This window comes from Pollicipes pollicipes, unplaced genomic scaffold (assembly GCF_011947565.3).
Source record: "Pollicipes pollicipes isolate AB1234 unplaced genomic scaffold, Ppol_2.1 Scaffold_3447;HRSCAF=4054_pilon_pilon_pilon, whole genome shotgun sequence".
Lineage (NCBI taxonomy): Eukaryota > Metazoa > Arthropoda > Thecostraca > Pollicipedomorpha > Pollicipedidae > Pollicipes > Pollicipes pollicipes.
In genome coordinates this window covers 41,014,385-41,039,425 of record NW_023596297.1, presented here as the reverse complement: position 1 = coordinate 41,039,425, position 25,041 = coordinate 41,014,385, and the positions used below count along the sequence as shown (strand labels likewise).

Genomic DNA, 25,041 nt, shown 5'->3' with positions numbered 1-25,041 from the left:
AACGCTGCCGCGGCCGGCCTAGGCCAGGGGTGCGGGGCCTGGACCGGGCCGCTGCCCATCTCTCGGCCGACGGTCATTGGCACAGCCGGCCGTAAAAAGAGGCCGCGCCGGCTCGCCGCACGTCGGCCGCCGCCGCAGCCGCCGCCGCCGGCGCCGTGCCATTATCATTTTTTATCGGTGAAGCATGGTGCGTCGGCGGTCGGCCGTGAAGGGGTGGGCGCGAGCTCCATCCCCCAGGTGTCAACACCAACGGTGTCCCCTGGTTAGCCTGTATTTATGGTGGCGTTTTTGGTGGGCGCAGCGTCGGCCACTGGGGGCCGTGGATGGCCCGTCCGTCTGTTGCGACACGTGGGACCGGGGGCGACGCGACGTTCCCACACGGCGCTGACGAGCCGGTTGTGTTGCGCTGCGATTGTCCAGTGTTTGACTCATCAGATGCTATCCTTGTATGAGCCGGATTATTGAAAAAGCGAAACTGGCCGCAGCTATCTGGCGATCTGGCAAACTTGTATCTTGGCGATCTTCCACCCACGCCACGAGGACGTGGCGTCCCATCCGCTGGCCGATCGCACGCTCCAAGGCGACTCGGCGTCATGTGAAGCCACCCCGCCACTCTTACGGCGGACCTGTGCGTGACCTGCTGCACCCATTCGCTGATGACGGGGCTTGTTTGCGTCATGGGGTTGGCGCCGACTGAGTCCACCCGGTTGCCGTCTGGTGCTCACTTCCGCTTGCGTTTCAGCCCGGCTCCGTTGCTGAGAGGCAAATAATTTGCACTAACCATGAGAGAGTCACACAACCCTGGCGACCTTGCGCGTGGTTAGGACGTCTGTAATTGCGCGCCACTCGCAGGGGGCGATCTGTAGCGTTGGGTAACGGGCGCGGGGTCGGCGACGTTTGTTTTAACGGTGCACAAGGCATATTGCACGATGTCATGGCTCGCGCTTTGTGGCGCCGGATCCTTGACGAGATAGATGTGTGCGTGTGTGGTGTCTCAATGACTCCATTGTTTCGTGGTGTATGCACCACGTCACGCGACCGCTGTATCGAGGCTAATGTGGAGGCGGCCTGCCGATGGTTTTGCGTCGGTCCCTCGACCCGGCCAATTGATCTCTCTCAGCCGAATGTGCCTATCAAACCGACCAGCGGCGCCGGGTCAGTGTGGTGTGTCGACTCATTTGAATGCGATAATTACCTGCGCCCAGCATTGATGCCATGATAGCGCCGTGACCTAATTCGTCGGCGCCTTGTTGCAGCAGCAGCGGTCGGGTGCGGTCGCCGGCAGCGGGTGAGCAGCCGGCGCCCTCGGCGAGCCGCGGCGCCTCGGAGCTGCCACTCACGTACTCACAGTCGACGCCTTCGCTGACGCAGCATGCGGTGACGCCTGCCGGCATGGTGTACAACTACGCAGCTGGCACGGCGTCGGCCATGTGGGACGAGGAGCGCGAGCGGCAGGCGTACGCCAATCACCTGCGCTCGTCCTCGTACCAGCTGCACTCGCGCCAGCGGACGGCGCTGGCCGGCGGCTCGGACCAGACGCTGACGCTGCACGGCCGCCAGGGGTCCTCCCTCTCCGGCCACTCGGACGAGGACGGCCGCTCGCACGCCTCCTACCAGGGTCTGTTCTACGGCAAGGAGGCGGCCCGCGGCCCGGCCGACGCCCGCGCCGTTGGCTACGGAGCCGCGGTCGAGTTCCGGCCAGCGTCGTCGCACGACTCGCTGCCGGCCGAGCCGCCGCCGCCGCCGCCGCCGCCCCCTCCGCCGCCGCCGCCGCCGCTGCCTGCCTCGTCGGACGCGGCGTCCGACACTGCCAGCCTGCCCGACGGCGAGTCGCTCACGTACGACCTGGAAGACATTGACCGTGCGCTGGCGACGGACGTACCCGAGCGTGACCCGGCCAGCCTGACGCACATCCGCTACGGGGCCGGCCACGAGAAGTATCCGTCGTGGCCGGTGCCGGCGGCAGCCGAGCCCGACTCGGGCCCGCTCTCCGGCGGCAGCTACCGGTCCAAGTCGTGGACAGACCACACCGAGTACCCGTCGGACCGTGCCGCCGCCGCCGGCTATACGCGGCCGCTGCCCAAGAAGTCGCTGAGCGCCACGTTCCAGCAGCAGCTGAACACGGTGATGGAGAAGTGCGAGCGGATTGGTCCCGAGTCGTTCCTGGCGCCGGACGTGCGCGAGAAGTCCGAGTCGCCGCGCGACGACAAGTTTCCAGTGATCGACCGAGACGGCCGCGAGCCGGGTGACAAGGACTACACGGTGCCGAGTCCGCCGGAGCGCGACTACGACGACAAGTTCCGTCGGCAGGAGGCGTTTCCAGAGGATCTGGGACCACGCAGTCTGTGCACACCATTCCTGGACCAGCTGCGCCGCGACATCGTGATGTCGCCCGTGGAGGACGGCGACGCGGCCGAGCCGGCGTGGAGCGGCGAGCGCGCCGAAGCCGAGGGCCAGCCGCGTAGCGGCCGCGACAGTGTCGCCACCGTTGTCACTTACAGCAGCAGCAACAGCTCTGGCGAAACGATGCGGCTGTACGGATCGTTCAGCGACATCAGCGTGGTGAGCTCGGCCACCAGCCGCTCCGATCCTCAGCCGGATGCCCAGATCGCGCACAGCTCGCGCGTCAGGCCGCCGCAGCGCCTGCTCCCGGAGAACGTGCCAACTGCCGCCCGCCACCGGCCCGAGTTCAAGCTGGCCAAGAGCATGGACGAGACGATGCTGGCGGGGCGCGAGCAGGACACGGTGGACGCGCGCGGCTCGCCTAAGTCATCCCGCTCGCCCGCCATCGACTACAGCAAGCCACCGTCCGTCACCGACCGCATCAAGGCTCTGGAGAGTCAGTCGCGCGAGTCGCGCCGCGACCTCCACTCCAAGTCGGTACCGAATCTGCTGGCCGACAAGTGGTCGTGGCGCGGCGCGCGTCCCGAGGCCGACGCGTCGCCGCCGTCTGCCGGCGATGAGGGCACCGGGGCGGCGGTGCGCGCGGGCCGCGGCCAGGAGCAGGCGGCAGCGGCGGCGGAGCGAGCGCGGCCGCGCTCGTCAGCTCGTTCCGCCAGCTCTGAGCGGTATCGCGGCCCGCTGCCGGCCGAGGCCGAGCCGCGCCGCCGGCCTGGCCACCACCCGACCGCGCTCAAGGCCATCCAGAAGCAGGCCGTCATGTCCTACTACGAGCGACAGATGAGCCGGGCGGCCGCGCCGCAGCCGCCGGCCGACCCCAAGGTGCCCGAGAAGCATGAGCGCGGCTACCGGGCCGGACCCACGCTGTGGCGCGTGCCGGAGGCGCTGCAGCCGGACTCTGCGACAGCGCGGCCACCGCGCGGCTCGCCGCCGGGCCGGCCCGGTGGCCGCGGTCCGTCCCGCCGCTCCTCGTCCGCCTCCGACCGCACCACGGCCAGCACCAGCACCCAGAGCAGCCGCAGCAGCCACGGCAGCTGCGCCGACCCGGCCGAGACAGCGCACGCCGCCCGCGGCGCAAAGGTGAGCACCGGCCGGCCCCAGCCGCCCGGCGAATGGGAGCTTCTGCCGGGCACCGCCCACGAATACGGCCCACAATCCGGTGTCCGCGGCCGGCCTGAAATGTGGAACGCCTGTTGGCCCTGGCGGCAACTGACGTCACGCTTGTCCACGCTTTGTGACTTCGTGGCCGCGACCGTACCGGGCCTGTGCCTCGTCGTTGCGCCATGTCCAGGCCCGGCAAATGAAGACCCGTCTTCCACTTGGACAAGCGGCCTAATGAGCCACATGTGTCGAAACGCCAGCGTGCGCGACGCGCTCGAACGTAAACAGGCGTCCGACACAAAAACGGTGCAGTCCGGGGATGGTCCCACGACGTCTTTATGGGCCGGCGCGGCCTCGGTCGGGGCATTCAGCCGGCGTGCGCGGCGGCATCAGATGCGTCGCACCGTACTGTGCGGCGGTGATGGTATCGGGCGGGCGCGCGCCGGGCGCCGCTGTCCCATATGTTGGCCAGCCGGCCTTCGGGCGGCGCCGGGCCGCGGCCAGCACGTGGCGGCGTGCTGAATCGCCAAAGTCGCGCCACTGGCCGCGCCAGGCGGCGGCTGCCGGGGCGTCCACGCCACCCTCAGCCTCTCTGACGGGACCACCTCAGTTGACCTTTTCGGAGGATCACCACACGGCTGGTCGGGCCGCGGTCTGGCCTTTCGGACCGCGGCGTACCCGCCTGAACTGCGGTCTGTGCGGTCAGATCACAGACTGTTCGCTGTGGCCACGGTCTGTTTATCCAGCCATGAACTCCCTTGTCGGCCGCGGAACGCCTGTCCGTGACTATCGCGGCTCGTCTGACGGGCCAATGTTCAGTTGGCGATACCTGGCCACGAGCCGTCCACCCGTCCGACCACGGTCTGTGTGTTGGGGCGGCCGCGCGCGCGGTCTCGCCGGATCGACGCGCCCTGATCGCGACCCTGGTCTGCCTCACCTCTCGGGCGCCACACGCCGCCGCGCCGCCGTCACCAGCCCCGCAGCCCGACTGTTTGGACGGCTCAGACGACCGGTGCCGCTGACAAATTAGATGCGGCTGGAGATAGGGTTCCGGCCGCGCCCGGCACGCCAAACACAGACGCGTGGAGCGCACTTTGCAGCGGCTTTGGTTTCTCCTTTCTCCATAATGACCGTCTGATATCGCGTCGCCGGAGAGCGACGGCTGGCTTTGCCACGGCACCGAAAAACAACGTCGCTTTCTAACGCGATATCTAAATTTGATCAGGTCACTAAATTGCTGATTACTGCTGCCCTCCGTAATCAGAACGCAAAGGTCCTTAGCTGAGGAGCGGTGGAAAGGCTGAGTTTTCCAGTGTTTGTGCTGGGTGGTGGTCGGTGGCCATCAGCAGGGCCTGAGACGGATCGGCAGCGTCCCCTCCCCCTGCGGTCCGTCCCGTGCGGCCAGTGGCCCTCGTCCGGAAGTGGACCTCGTCGCTTGGTTTGTATACCACTGGTGTAAAGTGTTCGCCGTCTGTTTCCTTCGCCGCTTCTGTGTTGTCGCTGGCCATTGTCTCCAAGAGAGGTTCGTGGTGTCTCCGGCTGAGGCGGGGGTCCAATTAGCCGGACGCACAGGCCGGACAGCGTCCGGTGTCGCACCGCCGCCGGCTGCCATCATCTGCGTGTTCTGCTGAGCCATGGGAAGCAATCACAAGTACCTTGGTGGACGCACTGGCTGAGAGGCCTGAGAAAGCCATACAACCCGCCGGCAGGTCGACCGCCAGCGAGTTGTACGTCATTTCGCGTGAATTTTGAACCAGCTCACACTGGTTCATTTCCTGCCCGGAAGGAGCCTAATGACGTTAGTCATTACGCAAGGTGGCCAGTCTCTCATGGCTATTTTTCGCAAAGTACCAGTTAGGCTCATACAGATATATTGTGCTTGGGCGGCCAGGATTGCAGTAGCCCACGTCAGCGCTCTGGAGTGGCGGTCCAACGCGTCTTACCTGCAGCTGCCGTCGGGCGTGCTGTGTAACAGAACATGCTAACCAAGGCTGTTGAAACGTCAGTTGCGTTCTTGTTGGTTTGCAGACAAAGCTTTAGGCATCTTGGGATGAGGTTTTTCAGTTAGTGGTCGCGTTGAGGCGTTATGGCGGCGGCGCTCCCGCCTCCGAAACTCCGCGACGCCGCCTGTGCTTCCCGGAGGTCTGATTAGGAAGGGGTGTGTGCGTGTTGTGGTGCGGCCCGGCCAGCAGCACCCGGGTTGGGGTTGGTGACGTCATCACGACCCCTGTGACCCGTCTGTTGCCGCCGCGCCCCCGTGCGCTGATGCAGTGCGGTATAACATGGCACGGCTATTAATGCCTCAGGTGGGCCTCTTTGGCGTGTGGTCGAGTGTTCGCGACGCGTGGCCAGCCTCTATCTGCGTGACGCGACCAGTCACGTCCGGGTACGTTCACGCGTACAATCGGTTGTACGAACGATGCCGCTGATAAAAAGCCGAACATTGTGAGCGGCGCCGGGCGTCGGACGCCGGGCCGGGCCAGCGCCGTGTTGCCGGCGCCGGACGCCGGACCAGGGCCAGCGCCGTGTTGCCGGCGCCGGGCGTCGGACCAGGGCCGGCACCGTGTTGCCGGCGCCGGGCTACCCGGTTCCGCGCTGCGTGGCGGCGCCGGTTCCGGCGGGTGGCCGCCGGCCGCGCCCGCGTCACGGCCGGCGGCCACCCGCCTCTGCGCCAGCCGTTTGTCACCGCGTCTGAAGTCGTTCCAACGCTGCGTGACTCTCCCAAGCCGGCGTCCGGGCGACCGACCGCAGCCGGGCGACCGGCACCCGTTGGCGGAGACGGTCGAGCGCCGCGCGGCCCGCAGCCGCGCCCGTGGTCGCCACTGGCGGCCGGTCGGGCCGCCCGCGCTGTCCACAGCCGGCCGGCTGCGCCCGAACACATGACCGCCATCTGCCACGTTATGGGTGGCTGTGGATCCGTTCCCGTCGATGTCGCTGCGGGCGGTGGTCCCGTCAGTCGACCTTGCTGGGCCGGCATCGCGTGTGCGGCGACAGCGACGGTGGCGCGATGGCGCCGTCGGTGACGCATGCGCGCCGTGACGTATGGCTCCGGTCCCGCGTGAAGCCCCGTGACTCTCAGTCGCTGGCCGTGACTCAGCCAGACCTGAGTGCGCGATCGCAGTGAGCTCGCGCTCCGACTCCGCCCGACGTTCGGCACGCCCTCACAAAAATAGCGCCCGCCCGCCTGACTGTAGTCGGTGGCGGCAGCCGGTGCAGAGTGTCGCCGGCGGCCGCGGGCGCGGGACGGGCCCAGCGGCGGCGCTATGGCGGCCGCGGCAGTGACGTTGGCGTCTGCCCTGTACTGGTATCGTCCAGAAATCGGGCGTGCGCTCGCCCGCTGCCGACCCGGCCTGGAGCAGCTGGCGGCCGCGCCCGCCTGGCGCCGCACGCTGCGTGCCCTACGTCGCGCCGCCGCCGCGATGGCCGCTCCGGACGTGGCCTCGCTCGTGCTCGGGCTTCGCTGGGTCGTGCTCGCCCTGCTGGCGGCGGCGGCGGCAGCGCGCGCGGCGGCAGCGGCTGTGTGGGCGGTGCTGAGGGCGCGGGCGGAGCGCACCGGGGCCGAGGCAGCGCCGCGCCCCACCCGCCGCTCGCACACCAGCAGCCGGGCCGTGCAGGCAGAGGAGGAGCCGGTGTACGAGTACTGGGAGGGACCACCACTCGTGCAGGTACAGGTAGGCAGAGTCGTGACGATGCGCGCCCGCTGGGCAGGGACGGCCGCCCTCATCGCCCGACGGTGAGGCTGGAGTGGGTCTTGCGACGCCGCCGCATGATTTGGTATGGACGGAAGCCGCGGCTTTGTGATTCGGTTGGACGCTGTACGTCGGAGAGCTGGACTGCTGCCCGTGCTTGTTTAGTACATATTTTAAAACAGAACACAGCGCACTCGAATCGAAGTTAACTGACGCGTGAATGGATCGTTACGCTTCGTTTCGTCGCATTGACATCGTGGGATTCAGGGGGCGGTAATAAATGATCGGTGCCGGTCTCCACACACGTCGCCTGGTTCCGCACCCCGAAAATTGACGGCCTCGCCTTCAATTTGTTTTTGCGTGCTGCGGCGTTGGGTGTGTCGGTCTGTGACGCATTCGTGCCGCGTGGCAGTGCCGCCGCGTCGAGTCTCCTCCATCGCGGCCCCCCGGAGACCCAGTGCCCGCAGCCGACCAAAGCCGAGCTCCTCGCCGACGTGTTGTCGGCCAGCGAGCTGCGTGCCTCGCGTTCGTGCCAAATTACACCGCCTGGGAGGTGTTGTCGAAAATTAAGCCCGCGTTAAAAAACATCATGAGAGCTCAATTAGAGTGTTCGCTGGCCTGTGCCAGATACGTGGCCTCTGAGCAGCCGGCATCCGTTCTTTCTGAGGGTTTATTTACCTGCCCGTGGTGATCAATGGTGGCACAGTTTAGCTTTCTGCCTGCGGCATCTCAACACTGCATTGGTGTTTGTTTTAGTAATGGTTCCCTTTCAATGATGATATCGAAAGTTGATTTGCTGGAGCATGACACGGAACGACATGAGTTGTTTTCAATTTCGTCCCATATCGACTGAAGAATGCGGTTTGCCGCCTGCGCCAACCACCCTATCAAAATGTCTCGATCTCGTGTGCATGCTTGTGACACGCGTCCTTGGCATTTCTTTTAGGCGTGACGTGTATACATGTTTTGGTAGATCTTGTCCGTGACGTGTATACATGTTTTGGTAGATCTTGTCCGTGACGTGTATACATGCTTTGGTAGATCTTGTCCGTGACGTGTATACATGTTTTGGTAGATCTTGTCCGTGACGTTTATACATGTTTTGGTAGATTTTGTCCGGCGCCTGTGTTAAGTTATAATCATCAGGGCCCCACGCTTGCGGCGCGGGTAACAAACCAAATTGCGAGGTGTGAAGCAAAGCTTGAGATGTTCACTCATGGTAGGTAAACAGCGCCAGTCTGACTGTGGTCGCTGTTCGTTACGTTTATACCATTTGTGCGTACTTTGCGGAGTACGTTGACTTGCAGACCATCGTTTGGTGATATTCAACAACAGATGCAACAGCGTCATTTGTAATTAAGGTATATGTTGTTCAGACCCTCGTCGCCTTACAACATCTTCGTCGAAACACTCGTCCGCCGCAAATGCCCCTCTTTTTCCACTTCTCTTATGTCTGATGAAAACAAGGGGAGCCAAACCGGCTGCGTCAGCGGCCTGCGCTGGAAGTACACGCGGTGGCCCCGGCGGCCCCGGCATGCAGCCACTATCAGTCGACATTCCGGCCGGTGCGTTCACATCGGCCCGTGATCCGGCGGGCCTTTTTACTGTGCGGTGCGGCCGGCCGACGCCGCCTTTTTGCCGTCGATAAACTGACGAGCGAGCGGGCTTTCGTCACGTCGTGCCGCGCCGGGCCTCTGGCTGCGCTGCCGACCGGCCTCTCCGCCTCTGCCGGTCGGACCGGGCCGGAGTGCCGACCGCGTATTCAGGGACCGGCGGTCGGACCGGGCCGGAGTGCCGACCGCGTGTTTAGGGACCGGCGGTCGTACGAGTGCCGCTCCGCCGCGCCCTGAGCCGGTCGGGAGCGACGTACGATGGCGGCGGCAGGCGGAGGCATCCCGGCGCCTGATGTGACTGCCTGCTGTGACCTGATGTGACCTGATGTGACCGCCCCGGCCGGCGACTACAGGTCCTGATGCCGCCGTCCGGTATCAATGACCTGCGCTCTGACCCCGGCCGGCCGGCGCGCCGCGCCGTCGCCGGCAGCCGAATAATGCTGGACCGGCTTTTACGACGGCGCTAAACGACGCGCGTTGACCGTAAAATCTCCATGAATGTCTTGATGCACGCGGCGTCGGCGGCCTGCGGCGTGCGCGGATCTGAGCGGCGGCGGCCGTTACCGGGCGACATGGCGTCGGAGGTGTGCAGCGCCCGCAGACGGCCAGTCGAGCGGCGGCTGGAGGGCTCCGCCGGCCGGCCGCGGCCGGTCTCGGACGGCCGTCTAGTGGTCTGCTCTACTGGAGTAGCTCGCGGCCAGCTCGCCACCCCGACGCCGTGGCGTTGTGAGGTTGGGCTGAGCACTGCGCCGAACACTGCGCCGCAGGCGCGACGAGAGAGGAACACGCTGCGTTTCTGTGGAAAGAAGACCATGTGACAACCCCTGTGCTCTGAGCTATCGTGAGCCTCACTGATGCCGCTTATAGATAGTTAAGCTTTTTTGAATCTCATTGCACGTGCAACATTTGTCTCTAATCAGTGTCATTTAACAGCACAGACGGTTCCAAGCATTACACTTGTATTATCATGATTTTTGCAGCTTTTCTGTTACAAACTTTTCCCAGCAGTGTAATAAACACGTAGCTCATTAGATGGTGTGCTTGCGGACGGCTCGTTGTCCACCCTTTGTCACGCCCACTTGCCTGCGGTCACAGTGGCCGAGCGCAACGCATGAAGGACAGCGGGGCGGGGGCGTGGTGGGCCGAGCGTCGCGCGTGCCTGTGAGCGGCGGCTGCCACAGACCGGCGCCCGGCCGTCCGCCCGCTGCTGACCCGGTCAGCGGGCTGTTACGGCCGGCCGGCACGCCAGCGACCTCTTTTCTCCGGCTCCAGTCGGCGTGTAAATCACGGTCCGGCAACAAAGGCGGCCGGCAGGCGGCCGGCGCGTGCAGGGATACGCGTCACGGGCGGCGCCGATCTCGCCGGAGTCAGCGCACGGCTGCCACGGCGCGGTACCTCTCTGCGGCGATCATCAGCGACCATCGGCGAGGGTGTCACAGCTAAAGACGCGGGCGAACCAACAGTGGCGTCGTGCCGTGCAGGACTGCGGCTGTGGGCGATGGTTGAGCCGGCCGCAGCGTGATGCCCTGCCGCAGCGGCATAGTTGTGGAGTGCTGCGACGCGTCAGCCGTCTGCGGTCAGCGACAGCAATGCGACCAGTGCCGGCGTTTCGCGGTGCTCAGGCGTCCGGCAATCACGCTTATTGACGGCGTGGCATTCCCGACAGGGGGGGGGGGGGGGAAGAGGGGAGCGGGCCGGCGTGGCTGGCAGAGGGACACGCCAGAGTTGCGGCGGCGCGCGCCGTGACCGCGCCGCCGTTGCAGGCGGGGCTGGAATGCGCCGCTGATGAACGGCCGCGCCGCCGCCGCCGCTCGTGACCACGCTGACCCGCTGGCTGTTGGGCGCCGCGGCCGCGGCCGAGCTGCCGCCTCCGCGGCACACAGGCGGACGCGGAGGCGGGCCGCACGAGCGCCGCCGCACTGCCGGCAGTTTTCACACCGTCCTACGGGCGGACGTCGGTCGGCGGCGCGGCGCTCCCACGTGGGCCGATTACGGGCCGGGCCGCCCCGGGCCCAGCCGTGCCAGGCCCTGCGCTGCGGCGGCGGCGGCGGCCGAGGCCGGGGCCGGACGTGCTGTGCTCGGTCAGCCTGGAGCTGTTGAGGCGAGTCGCCGAGAGGTCCGCGTGGGCGTGGCACGCGGTTGGCAGTCCAGTCCGCCACAGTCACGGCGCCGCCGATGCCTGGGATCGAGACGCGCCCGTCTGGTGCACGCGCCCCTGCGCACTTATCGCCGCGTCCGGTTCACGTCCTTCTCTGGGGCTCACCGGTGCCGACCTGGTGTTTTCGAGGCACGAAGTCTACGCGGGGCGTATGGCGACCCTTCTTGTCTGTCTGCGTGCTCTTCTCCTGGCGGGATTCAGAACAGCCTTAGGCTGTACGTGCCTGATGGAACTAACGTCGTGGCGCCTGATGCAGAGGGGTCTTGCCGAAAATCGAAGCCATTTGGTCCAAAGTTCGTTTCACGTGTGATATTCGACAGAGACGGATTCAGAAGGTGGGCCAACCAGGTCATGATCCCAAAGGTGAAAAATCGAGCGAAACATAACACTATTGGTTTTCACAGAAGGTGTAAGCAACTTTTACTGAGACAAATATGGTGCAGAGCACATGTCAGAGGAAAAGGAAACAAATCGCGGATAATTTTTACAAACTGGCTCACCTTTTTTGTATTCGCCCCGCTCGAGATGCGTCATCGGCCATTTACGGATCCACCCATGGAATCTGGTGTGTCTATTTTAAGCTTCATGCCTCTCATAGAGATAGAACGGGGAGGGGGGGGGGGGGGGCGCTGGTGCCACGGCTGCCCACTTCGCGAGAACGCGGAACATTAGTCCTGTGATAACGCATGGTAAAACGACTTCAAACTGGTTTGGTTCGCCCACTTTCTGAGGCGCTTCTTCGTCTGCCGAGTCCTTTGATGTCCGCGTGTGTCTAAGGTTGGCATTGATAAGACCACTTCAATTCCTATAGAGGTGTAAATGCTGCATAGGTATGCAGACCGGCCCCGGGGCGTGGCGTGCGCTCTGCATGCCATTGAACACCTGAGGGCGCGCCGCCTGTGGCTGGTGAGCGTCAGACTTGGGACGAACTCATGTCCTGAACATTGAACACCTGAGGGCACGCCGCCTGTGGCTGGTGAGCGTCAGACTTGGGACGAACTCATGTCCTGAACATTGAACACCTGAGGGCGCGCCGCCTGTGGCTGGTGAGCGTCAGACTTGTGACGAACTCATGTCCTGAACATTGAACATCTGAGGGCGCGCCGCCTATGGCTGGTGAGCGTCAGACCTGGGACGAACTCATGTTCTGAACATTGAACACCTGAGGGCGCGCCGCCTGTGGCTGGTGAGCGTCAGACTTGTGACGAACTCATGTTCTGAACATTGAACACCTGAGGGCGCGCCGCCTGTGGCTGGTGGGCGTCAGGCCTGTGACGAAGTCATGTTCTGACCGGATCACAGGCAGATTTGTGACTGTCTCGCCCTTCAGTGGCGACCATCGCGCCTCCCCACACCTCACTGCAGGTAAAGCTCGTGCTTGGTCTCAGTCTGTGTGCCTCGTGCCGGCCGTTTTTGTGCGCCACCCGGAGAGCCCACACGATTTTCCGCTTTCTCGGCTGATGGGGTGAGGTGCGCTGCTCTCGAGGCGTCTCCATTGTCGAGTCTGGTCCGATGTGGACGGCGCGTGCTGCACTCTCGTCAGTCCGCAGGGCCGAGCCCAGGGAGACAGGTCGGCCTGCCGCCGTTGACCGAGAATAATCAGCGGCCCGACGCGCTGTTATTGTCTAGCACACATTGGGCTTCCGTTCGGCGCCGGTGGGGCTCGCAGGCGGCGGCAGCCCTGCCGCGCGGCCGCCTCTCGCGTGATGGATCGCTGGCGGCGACGCGCCTGCCCGAGCCGAGAGGCCGACCGGTGGCGGCGGCGGCAGCGCGGCCTCCGCTCTCGGCAGCGGTTTATCGCGCCCTGCGCTGCCGGCCACCGCCGCGCTGCCAGCGCCGCCCAATTCGGTCGTGTTCGTCATTAATAATGGTGCCGTCCCAGCGGCGTGCGATGCTTATTACGAAATTAAATCTCGGCCGCGCGATGCCTGAACACGGCCCGGCCAATTGATTCCCAGGCGACGGCTGCCGTTATTTTTTGCTAGGATGTTTTCGCATGTCGTTTGAGGCCGCCACCGCCGTTCGATTGGCAGCTGATTAATTTGGCGGCGACCCTGAACGCCGCCGGTCGTCGTTCCCGCGGCTGCGGAAGCCGGCGCGTCGAGCTGGTCGCCGCCTTCGGCGACGCCGCACAGTAGGGTTGCTAGTGCGCCTTTGGAGGTGGTCTCGGGCTCGGGCGGGCATCGCCCAGACGGATGGACGCAGGTGTCGCCCGCACGGCGAGGGCTGGTTGGTCCGGTGGCGGCGCCACCGTCGACCTCCGACCGTCGGACAGCAGGCGGGCCTGTCCAGCTGCAGCCTGTCAGCGCCGATCAGAAAACAAAAAAACTGCTACCTGTTGACCCGAGTAGGTATGACCGTACTGATGGCGGCTGCTGAGACCGGCCAGTCGTTTCAGCCCGCCCTGCCGGCGCCCTCGTGGGTCTGCTATGAACGCTGGTGGGGAGGATTTACTTTCAGAGAGGTGGCTGGCGCGCCAAAACGAGACGATTGACTTGCCACACGTTGTACCTGTTTTCGTGGGACGAAAATACAATCGACCGTGGCGATGTTTATTTTGGAACGACTTGGTTTGGAGATGAACGACGGCTGTGGGTTTGCACTGCCATCTATCGTGTGGCTTAAAAAGCTAGACTTGGTGGCGCCACCGCTCAACATGTCTGATCTATTTGCGGGCGACATGACTGAAGACTGCTGTCTGGACGGCTGGTCTGTATTGCCATTGCCCGCACATGATAATAACGGCCTGCGGTGCTAGGAGGATCTTTTACAAAAGCTTGCTGTTGTCGTTTCAGATCACGGAGCTACCCAGTGCCGACACCGCCTGCAGCCTACCGGCCGGACCGACTGCAGACGTCGAATCTAACAGGTGGGCGAGCTGGGGAGGCCGGCTGCCGGGGTCAGAGGATCACGACCAATCCCTCCGTTTTACTGTAACCTCTCCATCACCATGGTGCCCAGCGGCGGTGCTTGGAGGGAGCGAGAGCGAGGGCGGTCTGTTTGCGCCGCTGTATTTTAGTTGGCCGTTTGTGGACGCTCGACACTGACAGCCGGAAGCCCAGCCCTCCGTCCCCTGCTGGGCCCAACAAAGCCCAGCTGGATTTGGTAACCTGTCAGCCAGGCGTCTCGTGGAAGCCAGGACTGACATTCAGCCCGCTGAAGCGGACAGAAAACCAGCAATGGCGTACTGATGCAACGACGCTTTTGAAATATATGACGCATTTGTGCTTACGTAGTGTATAAATTAGTGTGTAAGCCCTTGACCTGTGATCGTTGGCCGTGACTTGTATGACACATGACTGCTCCTTCCGCAACCAGCTGTGATGTGCCTCCTCATTCTATACTCGAAGGTGATGTCATGGACGGATTTACCATCCAGCAGTTGGTAAAGATGCCTAACATGATGCAAATAAGCTTTCATAAGGTGAGCTTATTCAAATATGCTACGAAGCGAAATGTCATGTTAGTCCGGAATCTAGATTCTGCACTCTACTTAAGCATAAACATGCTCGTAATGCTGCGTTTCTGCCCCCATGGTGGCACTTGCAGTGTCTGAAGCTGAACCCACCAATCCTCAAAGCATGAGTTCGGACAAAAGGCGTGCATTTCATGCTTCTTCCAGATTGTAAAAGCGATGTTTCTTATTCAGATCGCAAGAAAGCATGCTAAGCTGCACATGTCGCCACTTAATGGTCACCATGGAGTTGTAGATAAATTATGCTGACAGGTCAAGTATGCCTGCTTTTGCCAATGGCAGATGCTTGCTCCCCATGGTTTATTCTGTTAAGTCTGACTGCAGACGCCGTTTCCAGGCTGCTGCTGCTAGCCCTGATTGCAGTCTCACCACAGTGATAGTTCCGTGTGGAACTTGAAATTCGGCCAATACCCCGCGGCACATGTAGCAAAGCTCCAACAAAAACAAGGGCGGCGGGCCGATCTGTAGCGCGCATCCGTCAGCCCCGAGAATGGCGGCGCTGGAATAAATCGCCATCCGACCACAATGGCCTATTCTGACACTAGTTTACCGGGTGCGCTGTGTAGGGCACGCTCTCCGTTTAGCCTACTTCTGGCGCGGCGCGGGCATTAAACATCTGGTAAGTGTTCGGCTCCGGCGGTGCCCGATGCCGCGCAGATTGGCCCGGTTCCGCGGCCTTTGGGCAGGCGGGGGCTGCCCACCATTTTTAAACACGGCCATGGGTGGCGCGCCACAACAGCGCCGTTCCATTGTTCCCGCGCCGGCTGATAGATGCCGGAGTTTTGTCCGGACGGATGCCACAAAAAATGCGTATTAAGCAGAGTGGAATGGTCACGGTATCGGGGATAGGAGGGTGCTGCGGCGCCGTCCTCCGGACCTGGTCGTCAGGACCGTATGTGGTGGTCAGGAGGCTGGCGCCCGGCCCGGTGGACGCCACCGCCCCGCCGCTCCCGCCCGCGATCGCTTTAATTGCGCCGCTTTTGTTATGGTAACGCATCGACAGGCACCGTGAAAAACGCGGAATTTCTCATTAGGCGACCTTGGTGCGTTTCTCCGCTCGTGTCCTTGCGCGGGCCGGGCCGCGTTGCGTGCGAAAAATGGATGCACACTGGCGACATCGCTGCCGCAAAAACGGGCCTGCGACACCGAGGGCGGCCTGGCCCGTGACGACCATCACACGAGCGCTTGATCACACGACCTGGACCGTGACGACCATCACACGAGCGCTTGCCCACTTTCGCCGTTGTGCTGGCGGGCGGCCGCCGCGAGCGAGCGCGTTGTTCCTGCCCCGAATGTTTTGGCGGGCGTGCCGGGCAGCCGACGCTCATTCTGTCGTTAGCGCCGTCATAATTGCCAGGCTGCCCGGCCAGCCTCGCCGGACCACCCGTCGTCTGGAGAGGCTCCCGCCAGATCGGGCCGCCCGCCGGCCGGCCGCCACTAATGGATCTGTTTTGGAAGATTGTCCCGCGCGCGCGCCGTGTTAGTTTTCTGACGTTGACGAGCGATAGTGGCTCGCCTTGTTTTCGCCTGCGCCTGCTATTAGCCGGCGGATCAGCCTGTGGCGTGTCCTGCTCGGTCCCGGCGATGGCCGGATAGCGCGGCCGGCGTGTGGCGTCCGGCATTCCGGGACGCGCGGGCCTACCGCACCTGGGTCGCTGCTCCAGTTGTGGGAGGCGCAGGCCGGCGCTGGACGGGGGACGGCCGCCGCTGCCGCCGGCACCAGCCACGCGTAACAACGGCGTGGTCCGTCACACCGGGCATCCGGGCAGGCCCGGCCCCGCTCCGCCGGCCGACCGCCAGCGCGCGCGCGCGCGCCCGCTCCACCGTTCTCCGATCAAACAAAGGCCGTGAATGGACCGGCTGGTGTGAGAGAGGCCGTTTTTGCACGTCGGCACGGAGGTCTCGCCTATTGACAAAGCCTGTGGGGAAGGCCGTGGTGGGGGCTTCTGGAATGTGTTCAGGACTCGGTCGCGGTAACAGGAAGAGAGCGCCGATGAAGGGAGAGGGGTGCGCAGGTTCTAATTACCCGGGCGTGAAACCCCCACCCGCCCCGTATGTCTTGCGTAGAACTTCCATATTCGTCATAATTTGCCTGCCACGGCGAATACTTGCGCTCTCTTATTTTTTATTCATTTCTTTGATGAGTCGAGCACGGGTCGGGGGCGTAATTCGGAGGTGATTACGACCAACCTACTGTTCTCGGAGCTGGGGCGTGATCAGCGTGCCGTGGCGCCGGCTGGACAGCATGTGGAGAGCGGGGGCCGGGAGCGTGCCGCCCCTCCCTGCCGATCGGCCGCCACCTGCCTCCTTTTCCGGGCGGCCCATCGCCGGTCGGCGGCGTAGTTCGCCGGGCGGCCGCGGCGCTGCGCTGCCGGCGGGTGGGCACCGCAAGGTCGCGGCCGCCGCCACCGCTGGCCGGTGTCCGATAGCGCTGCGGACGGCAGGCGCGCGGCGCTGACTCCCCCGCCGCCGCCTTCTTAGTGGGCTCGCCGTGCGTGGTGCGTGTAGCCGCAGCTGGGCTGGTGTCGGCTGGTGTGCGCTGGTGCCGCCGGCTGGTTCCAACTGGTGCACCGGGAGAGAGGAGTGGTGCGTCCTCCGACGCCCGGTGAGAATGGAGCTGGTGCCGCCGTCGCGGCACAACGCGATGGTGCGCTGCCACTGCATATGCTGCCTGCGGTGAGTGGGGCCTGGCGGGTGAGAGAGGCGGGTCGGCAGGGGCTGGCGCCGACCGACCGCCCGCCCGCCCGCTCTGGGCGACTGACGGGACATGGTGTCGGCCCAGCGGCCCTGTGACTGCGGTCCGGGCTCGGACGCGCCGCTAGCCTGTCTGAATGCAGGTCAGCTGGGGATCTGGCACGCTGCTGAGACGAGGTGTGCGGAGGACAATGACGCAGCTTATTCAAAGTAGTGCACCATGTATGCATCACAGCTGTACGGGATCATAACGTGGCATTTGCACAACTGTACTTTTGTGTCGTTGGCAATATTAATGGGCACCAAAACTGACATCCTGTTCGTGGGGCTTAAGCAGGTCGTTGCTCAGATTCCGGCTCGGTCACAAAGAGAGGCATGCTTATGTCGTAAGGTTTCATTCATCACGACATATCAAAAGCGATTCATACAGTAAGTGAAAGGAAGGCTTGTACATAGGTTTGGCCTTGAAAGGGTCTATCATCAGAATCTGCAAGCGGTAAGGCGTAATTGCTATTTTCAGTATTTACCACATTTCTGATTTTGAGTTTGTGTTTCTGGTTTTGCGGGTTGCACATGTGCCTAAAAAGGCTATAAGGTAACTGAATGTGAATCATGTCAAGGAGAATTGCACGAAGCGCTGTGACGTGTCGTGCGCCCAGTGGAATGGCGTGAGGAGACGTGTCGCCGCTGCCCCGGACAGCCTGTCACCTTGATGACGTCACCAGCATCATCCCGGCGAGGTTCGGAGGCCAAGCTCATCGGCTTCCGCTTGGAAAGGCGCGCGCGTCTTGTCGCACGACAGCTTTCTACCGTCATTTGACTATGCTGCTTCCACATCGGCCAGTGCGCGCTGGCGTATGGGCCAGAATACCGCGTCCGAAGCGTTCGAGAGTGCCGCAGTCCGGCACACCAGGGTCTTTGTAGCCTTCTTTTTGCACTATAGCTATACGCTACGTTTAGCGGTGGCATGCACCCAGCTGAGGATGATGCCGCCGGCTGGTGATTAGGATAGCAGGAAGCGAGAGTATTTCAGGGCCATTCTCTCTGTGTACCTCGCCATAGGCGTAGTGCTAAGTTGAATATTTTTGGGGCGCCCATGCTCACATGGAACCACCCGTGATCTAGCCTGAGTCGAGAGGGTATGGCGTCCGTTGCAAGTTTGCGGCGAGGCCATCGCCGCGCCGCTGTGGGCGACGCCGCCGGCGGCCGCCGCCAGTTGGCGACAGTCGCGCCGTTCCTCGCTGCTCGCCCGTTGCGTTCTGCAGCGCACGTTGCCAGCAGCTGTCAGCGCGCGCCGCAATGGCCGCTGACGTACGAGGTCGGCGCCATGACCGCTGTACTGAAAATAACAGAACGGCGACGGTGGTGCCGGGCCATGCGGCGCTTCAGCGGCAGTGGGGCGGCCCGCCCGACCGGTGACCTCGATAGGCGCACGACCGCTGATCGGCTTTGCGTTGTCCTGGCCGAAGTCACGAGCGTGCCAGTGGCGAGTGAAGCCGGCCGCTGGCCACTGACCTCATCTGACCGGGCGCCGCGCTGCGCCACAGCTCGTCTGACGCTGAAATTCCGCAGCGGCTCACCGTTGCCGGACGCGGCGCAGTCCTTACGCCCAATGAAACTGTCTCCGCGAGCTTTTTTGCACCGGCCGTGGGACCGACCGGCGCGGCGTCACAAAGAGCTGGACGAGTTCAACGTCCGGTTGCTGGAGGAGTGCGCGGTGCCGGCACGCGAGGTATGCGGTGGCGACGGGCGCGGCCCCGACCCGTTTCCGTCTGCCAGCAGGGGGCTGTTGTGGCGCCTTTTGTTCCAGACGCCGCGCCGGCGCGGCCGGCCGGCCGGCCAGCCGACCCCACCGGATGCTCCGTCACAAAGGGTTGGCTCACACCGGTCTCGTCAGCCGGCCGTGAATATCCGTCACCTGCCGCAGCCACTGGCCGGTCCGGAGCCGGCCGGACGCCGCCCGGTAAGCTAGGGACGGGTGAAAGCTGAACTGACGGTCGCGTCCTGTTCCAGCATTCGGGCATCAACCAAAGCGAGTCAACACGTGCGGTCGAGCTCGCGGGACGACCTGCCGCCGGAGCGGCCGCCCAAGAAGCCGCACCTGCGCGCGCTCAGCAGCGGAGCGGCGCCGCAGGTGGCGGCGCCGTCTCACCAGCTGCTGGTGCCGACGCCGGACGAGTTCGCGCCAGCGCCCAGCCGCCCTCCCAAGAGCCCATGCATCCGGAAGCCGGCGATGCCAGAGCCGGCCCGCTGCCAGTCTCCCGAGCTGCCGCCGCCACCGCCGCCGCCGCAGGCCGACGAGACGCTGAGCATCAGCGATGAGCCGCTGCCGCCACCGCCGCCCATGCTGGAGCCGCTGCCGCTGCCGCCAGGCGGCAGCACCAGACCGGCGGCAGCTGCGCAGAGGGCGGCACCGCTCTCTCCGACCGCCGGCCAACAGGGGTGAGTACAGACTGAGTGCCGACTGCGGCTGTGGCGGCGCATGGTGACGGACCTTCGGATGCAGCATTCCTGCGATGTGTGGTTGGGCTGACAATCGTGGGCGAGATGTGTGTGGTTACCGCACCACCGACAAATCAATGCCACGCGGTGTAGGCTTGAGTTGGCCGATGGTGCCACGTTGTGGTCCGGTGTACGTCGGGCTTCGTTATCACTTTTATCTACCATAATGTACCGCTTCAAATTTGTCGGCTGTCCTACAAGTCATGCCATAAGTCTTTCGCTTGCGTTGTCAATGTCTGAGAGATTTAGTGGCATTGCATTTTCCTCAGATGCACTTCGCACCCAATTCATTCTCTTTATTGAGTGCGGTGCCAACGAAAAGACAACACAAATGAAAGAAAAATACAACGTAAAGAAACAAGCAAATTTAAAAAAGGCGATGTCAAAAACCACGGGTGTCGTACGCCATTACAGTCCAAATGTCCCACAAATGTCTTGAAACCAGAAGGCCCGGTCAGCCTGGTTTGGTCACAAACTGCCGTGCTATGCGTGCCTTAGATGCATGCGAAGCATCGCGCTGCGTTGCACTGCTTCGAATGCTCCAGAGCATCCGAAGCATCGAGATCCGCGACAAAGCCGTCTCGGCCGCGCCTTTGTCAGCCGCTGCTCGTTCCTGGTTCACGTGTTCCGCGTGGGCCGGGTCGCCCCCTCCCCGCCCGCCCGCCCCGCACCGGCGTGGGAAGTGGCAGCCGTTGGGAGCGGGCCGGCGAGCGGCCGCGACAGCCGCTCGCGACCGGGCGCCGCCGCGGCGGCCAGCGGCGCGCGCGCGCCCTGCTTTGTGTGCCGCCCGCACCACGAGACCAGTCGTTCGCCGGCCGCCTTTGCCCGCTTTGTATGGGTGCCCTAGTTGAGGCAGAAGCGCCGTCCGCAGCACAAAGGTGTGGGCGCGAGTGACCCCGGTGTCCGACAGGCCGGGGACCGGGGGCCGCGGGTGACCCCGGTGTCCGACAGGCCGGGGACCGGGGCCGCGGGTGACCCCGGTGTCCGACAGGCCGGGGATCGGGGCCGCGGGTGACCCCGGTGTCCGACAGGCCGGGGACCGGGGCCGCGGGTGACCCGGTGTCCGACAGGCCGGGGACCGGGGGCCGCGGGTGACCCCGGTGTCCGACAGGTCGGGGACCGGGGCCGCGGGTGACCCCGATGTCCGACAGGCCGGGGATCGGGGCCGCGGATGACCCCGGTGTCCGACAGGCCGGGGACCGGGGCCGCGGGTGACCCCGGTGTCCGGCAGGCCGGGGCCGGGGCCGCGGGTGACCCCGGCGCCCGACAGGCCGGGGACCGGGGCCGCGGGTGGCCCCGGTGTCCGACAGGCCGGGGCCGGGGCCGCGGATGACCCCTGTGTCCGACAGGCCGGGGCCGCGGGTGACCCCGGTGTCCGACAGGCCGGGGCCGCGAGTGACCCCGGTGCCCGACAGGCCGGGGACCGGGGCCGCGGGTGACCCCGGTGTCCGACAGGCCGGGGGCCGGGGCCGCGGGTGACCCCGGTGTCCGACAGGCCGGGGGCCGGGGCCGCGAGCCGGGGCGGCGGCGGCGGCGCACCGACCTCGGGCTCGGAGCGGCAGTCACGGCTGCCGGGCTGCGCTCTGGACTGCCTCGTCACGGCGCCGGTGGTGCTGTGGCGCCCGGCGGGCCGGCGCCGCGCCCCTCACGGCCGCCCGCCCCGTTGTGAAAGGCACCAGCCGGGCCGAGTCAGGGCGGCCCTACACGTGAGGCCGGCGACGGAGGCGGCAGCAGCGGAGCATGCGTCTGCTCCCATCTTTGCCGGCCAGTCAGCGCACGTTATCGGATCAGTGTCAGCCGCGCTGATTCAGTTTGGGAAGCACGCTACGGGCCAGAGGTGCGGCGGCACGCACCGCTGGGCGGAAACAGCAACGCACGAACAGCGCAGTAGCTGGAGACTGCAGCTCGATACATCGGTGTAGCACCAGCGGCGCGTTGAAGGCACGAGGGATCAGTCCTGTGTGCTGTGTGTCGTGGACATCATCTGTCGCTGCCCTTTTGCCCATCTGAAGGCAGGGAGCGCTTGAGTAATGACAAGCCCACCACACACCGGCGCACCCTAAATCGTGCCCTCGAGCACTACAAGTCGTGCTCAGCCGTGAGGCGCAGCAAAGCCGGCATTGCTTGATTTATGTCTTAACCAGCGTTGTGATACGCCGGTTAAGCCCTGCTCGTGTTGCCTGGACGCTTTTGAGAAGCGTTGACATAGTGGGATGTTTTTTTGTGATTAACCGTTACAACCGGTTCAACCGCCAACATGGCATTAAGAAACTGGGGCTCTTCAATAACCGTGCACGGCACGTATTTTTGGACAGGTGACTGATCCCGCATGCAAGATCCGCGGCTGTAGGTCTGATGTAGGTCAATAGGTCCGCGGCTGTAGGTCCTACTCACAAAGAGCAATTTGGTGTCGGGAAAGTTTGATTAAGAAAAATCACCTCGCCTCTGAAATACTCGCCGATACGCTGTGCAAGCCACCAGATGCATACGTAGATCATGCACCGTGACAAGAAGGAAGTCCGGAGGACGTCTGGGCCGCGTGCGCTGTTGGAATTACGCATTATCAGTCATCGCGAAACTTCACATTCTCCAACACGTAATTCACTCGTCAGGGATGTGCTTTTGTTGACAAAGTAGTCCCACCATTCGGCATGCAAAATTATGTTTGCGGTTTTTGACACCGTAGAAAGGCTCTCCTCATGTTTACCCGTGACTGCCTTGTGTGTGTGTAGAGGAGGGGGGGGGGGGGGAGGATTTTAGTGTCGGGCAGGTGATCAAGCTGACAAAGTCTGGAGAAGAAGCATTTCGTATGTCTATGCGACTGATAGACGCGATCGAAGGGACTGAAGTTGTTGCAATATTTCGGCGGATGTTAAGCCGTTTTATATGGCCTGTGGCGTCATCAGTCACGTGACAGGCATTAACTTCCCACGCCCAGACAGAGATTGACCGGTACTGTACTGTTGATCGCCGTTCTGTTTTTTTTTTTTAAATCCGACCTTGAGGTCCTGATACCAGGGGATGGGGGGGTTTTCCCCGCAGCCCTGTTGGTCGCGGATAACGAGACACTCGGGAAGTGCCCGGTTAGAAGCGCAGCCTTTGAAGTGGGAGTGGGCTGTCTCTGCAGGGCCTGCAGTGTGCGGGGGCCAGCCAGCGACGACCCGGGCCCCGCCGCCGCTGCGAGCGACCCGGGCCCTGCCGCCGCTGCGAGCGACCCGGGCCCTGCCGCCGCTGCGAGCGACCCGGGCCCTGCCGCCGCTGTGAGCGACCCGGGCCTCGCCGCTGTTGCGAGCGACCCAGGCCCTGCCGCCGCTGCGAGCGGGCCGGCCTGCAGCACACTGAACCGGATGGGCAGTGGCCTGTGCGGCCGACCGTTGGCGGCCGCGGCACGCTGGCTCGTTCCACTCGGACAGCCGCCGCGGCGGTGTTTGAATGCGGCCCGGGCTGGCCGGTCAGCCGGTGACGCGTCGTTGCTAGGTGCCGCGTGACCGCCTCTGTTCGCACCCGAACCCTGCCGGCTCGTGAGACACCTCTGCCGTCAGCGGCTCGGGTTCGGCGTCTGACCGGAGCACGGCCTCTGGGCAGACGCGCTGGTCGACCTCCTGTCGGCACGCTGCAGCGTTGCAACGTCGCCAGACGGCTTCGCGGGCGGTGCGCGGATTCCGCGCAGCGGTAGTGCCGCGCGGTCGCCTCCCGGCCGGCGACGTCTGGTGCGCGGCGTCTGCGCTGAATGCCGTGCGGCGGCCGCCCGGCCGATGCCAGCAGAAGAGCTGGGCAGACCGTTACGGTGAGGGGCGGCGCGCGGACCCGCTGGCGCCGTCGCCTCCGCCACCGCGCCCGACGGTAGCCGACACAGCCGCCAGTGTGTGCGTGTGTGCCCGATGGAGGGGGTCCGGGTGCCTCTGGCGATCGGCACGCCCCCGAGGCGACGGCGCCGCATGACGATGGACAAGATCAAGATGATGGTGCTGCAGTGAGTATCCAGGCACAGCGTGCTGGCGACCGGGTGACCTACGTGACCCGGCAGGAGGTGCCCGGCGCCGGCGGTCGTAACCGGAGCCATAGCCCGAAGCCATCAGCAGGCGCGGGCCTGCGTGGCTGGCCGCAGAGCCGGCGGGCCAGTGCCGCTTCCGCCGGTGGCGGTCGGGCCGCGCGGCCCGGCCGCCCCCGTGCAGACGGCGCCGGCCGCCGGTGACCTGGTTCAGACCTCGTCCGCGTTGTGACATATCGGCCGCATCGGGCGGCGGGCCGCGCCGCGCCACGCCGCGCGCTGGCGGGGGTCGTCCGCCGCCCGCGGTCCGGTAAACCCCGCGTTACGCCGTGATTCCATTCGGCCTAATGGTCGGCGCAGGTTAATGCCATTGTCTGAGGTTGAGCGATTGAAAAGCGCGCGGGTGCCGTCGTTTGTAACGTGGCTAACGGTGGCGTTAAGTGTTTGGCGTGTCTGGTGAGCTGGGGCGCGCACAGCTGGCTCAGCTTGCCCCGCAGGTATCCACGACAGGCGTGGGGCTCGGCCGCGCGCGCTCCAGCTGTCGGAACACCTCAAACGGGCGCGATAACACATCAAGCCACGATCGACATCGACTCCACGTCGGGAGGCGGCAGTGTAAACCTGGCTGGCCTTGATCCTCACTGACGCGGCTTCGCCACAAACAGCCCTCACGGTCTGATGAGGGCTTGTCCCACCCTGTCACCAGTTCTGTTCCACTGTCCCACTGTCCCACTGAGTCCCACCCTGTCACCGCGCGCCAGCTTGTCCCACCCTGTCACCGCGCGCCAGCTTGTCCCACCCTGTCACCGCGCCAGCTTGTCCCACCCTGTCACCGCGCGCCAGCTTGTCCCACCCTGTCACCGCGCGCCAGCTTGTCCCACCCTGTCACCGCGCGCCAGCTTGTCCCACCCTGTCGCCGCGCGCCAGCTTGTCCCACCCTGTCACCGCGCGCCAGCTTGTCCCACCCTGTCGCCGCGCGCCAGCTTGTCCCACCCTGTCACCGCGCGCCAGCTTGTCCCACCCTGTCACCGCGCGCCAGCTTGTCCCACCCTGTCACCGCGCACCAGCTTATCCCACCCTGTCGCCGCGCGCCAGCTTGTCCCACCCTGTCACCGCGCCAGCTTGTCCCACCCTGTCACCGCGCGCCGGCTTCGAACGGTGGCCGACCTGACGCCAGCAAGCGGCGTTCAGAAACGCTCGTCTAATAGCCCCTTGCCGCGACGCCCCATCCGGTACTGTCTGTGCTGCCGCCTTTCTCGCTCGATCGCACGACTTTATTGGGAGCCAGCTGGGCCGTTTGTCTGTGCACGCTCGAATACTAATGTCCGTATGAATGGCCGGCGGTGGCCGACCGTTACGCTAAAGACCGGCATTAGCGTCGCTTGCGGACGCGGCGCGCCGCCGGCCAGCGTGTTTGG

The 25,041-nt window shown here is 64.5% G+C and overlaps 1 protein-coding gene across 1 annotated transcript in view; it reads left to right on the top strand.

The window, feature by feature from the left end:
• Positions 1 to 25,041, top strand: part of LOC119092557 (protein Shroom3) — a 74,755-nt gene that overhangs the window by 35,734 nt on the left and 13,980 nt on the right. The window contains exons 3-8 of the mRNA XM_037215514.1: positions 1,257 to 3,306; positions 7,050 to 7,172; positions 13,757 to 13,830; positions 19,144 to 19,572; positions 20,744 to 20,763; positions 23,425 to 23,605. Of these exons, the coding sequence (XP_037071409.1) occupies positions 1,257 to 3,306; positions 7,050 to 7,172; positions 13,757 to 13,830; positions 19,144 to 19,572; positions 20,744 to 20,763; positions 23,425 to 23,605 (2,877 nt within the window). The remainder of the gene's footprint in view (positions 1 to 1,256; positions 3,307 to 7,049; positions 7,173 to 13,756; positions 13,831 to 19,143; positions 19,573 to 20,743; positions 20,764 to 23,424; positions 23,606 to 25,041) is intronic.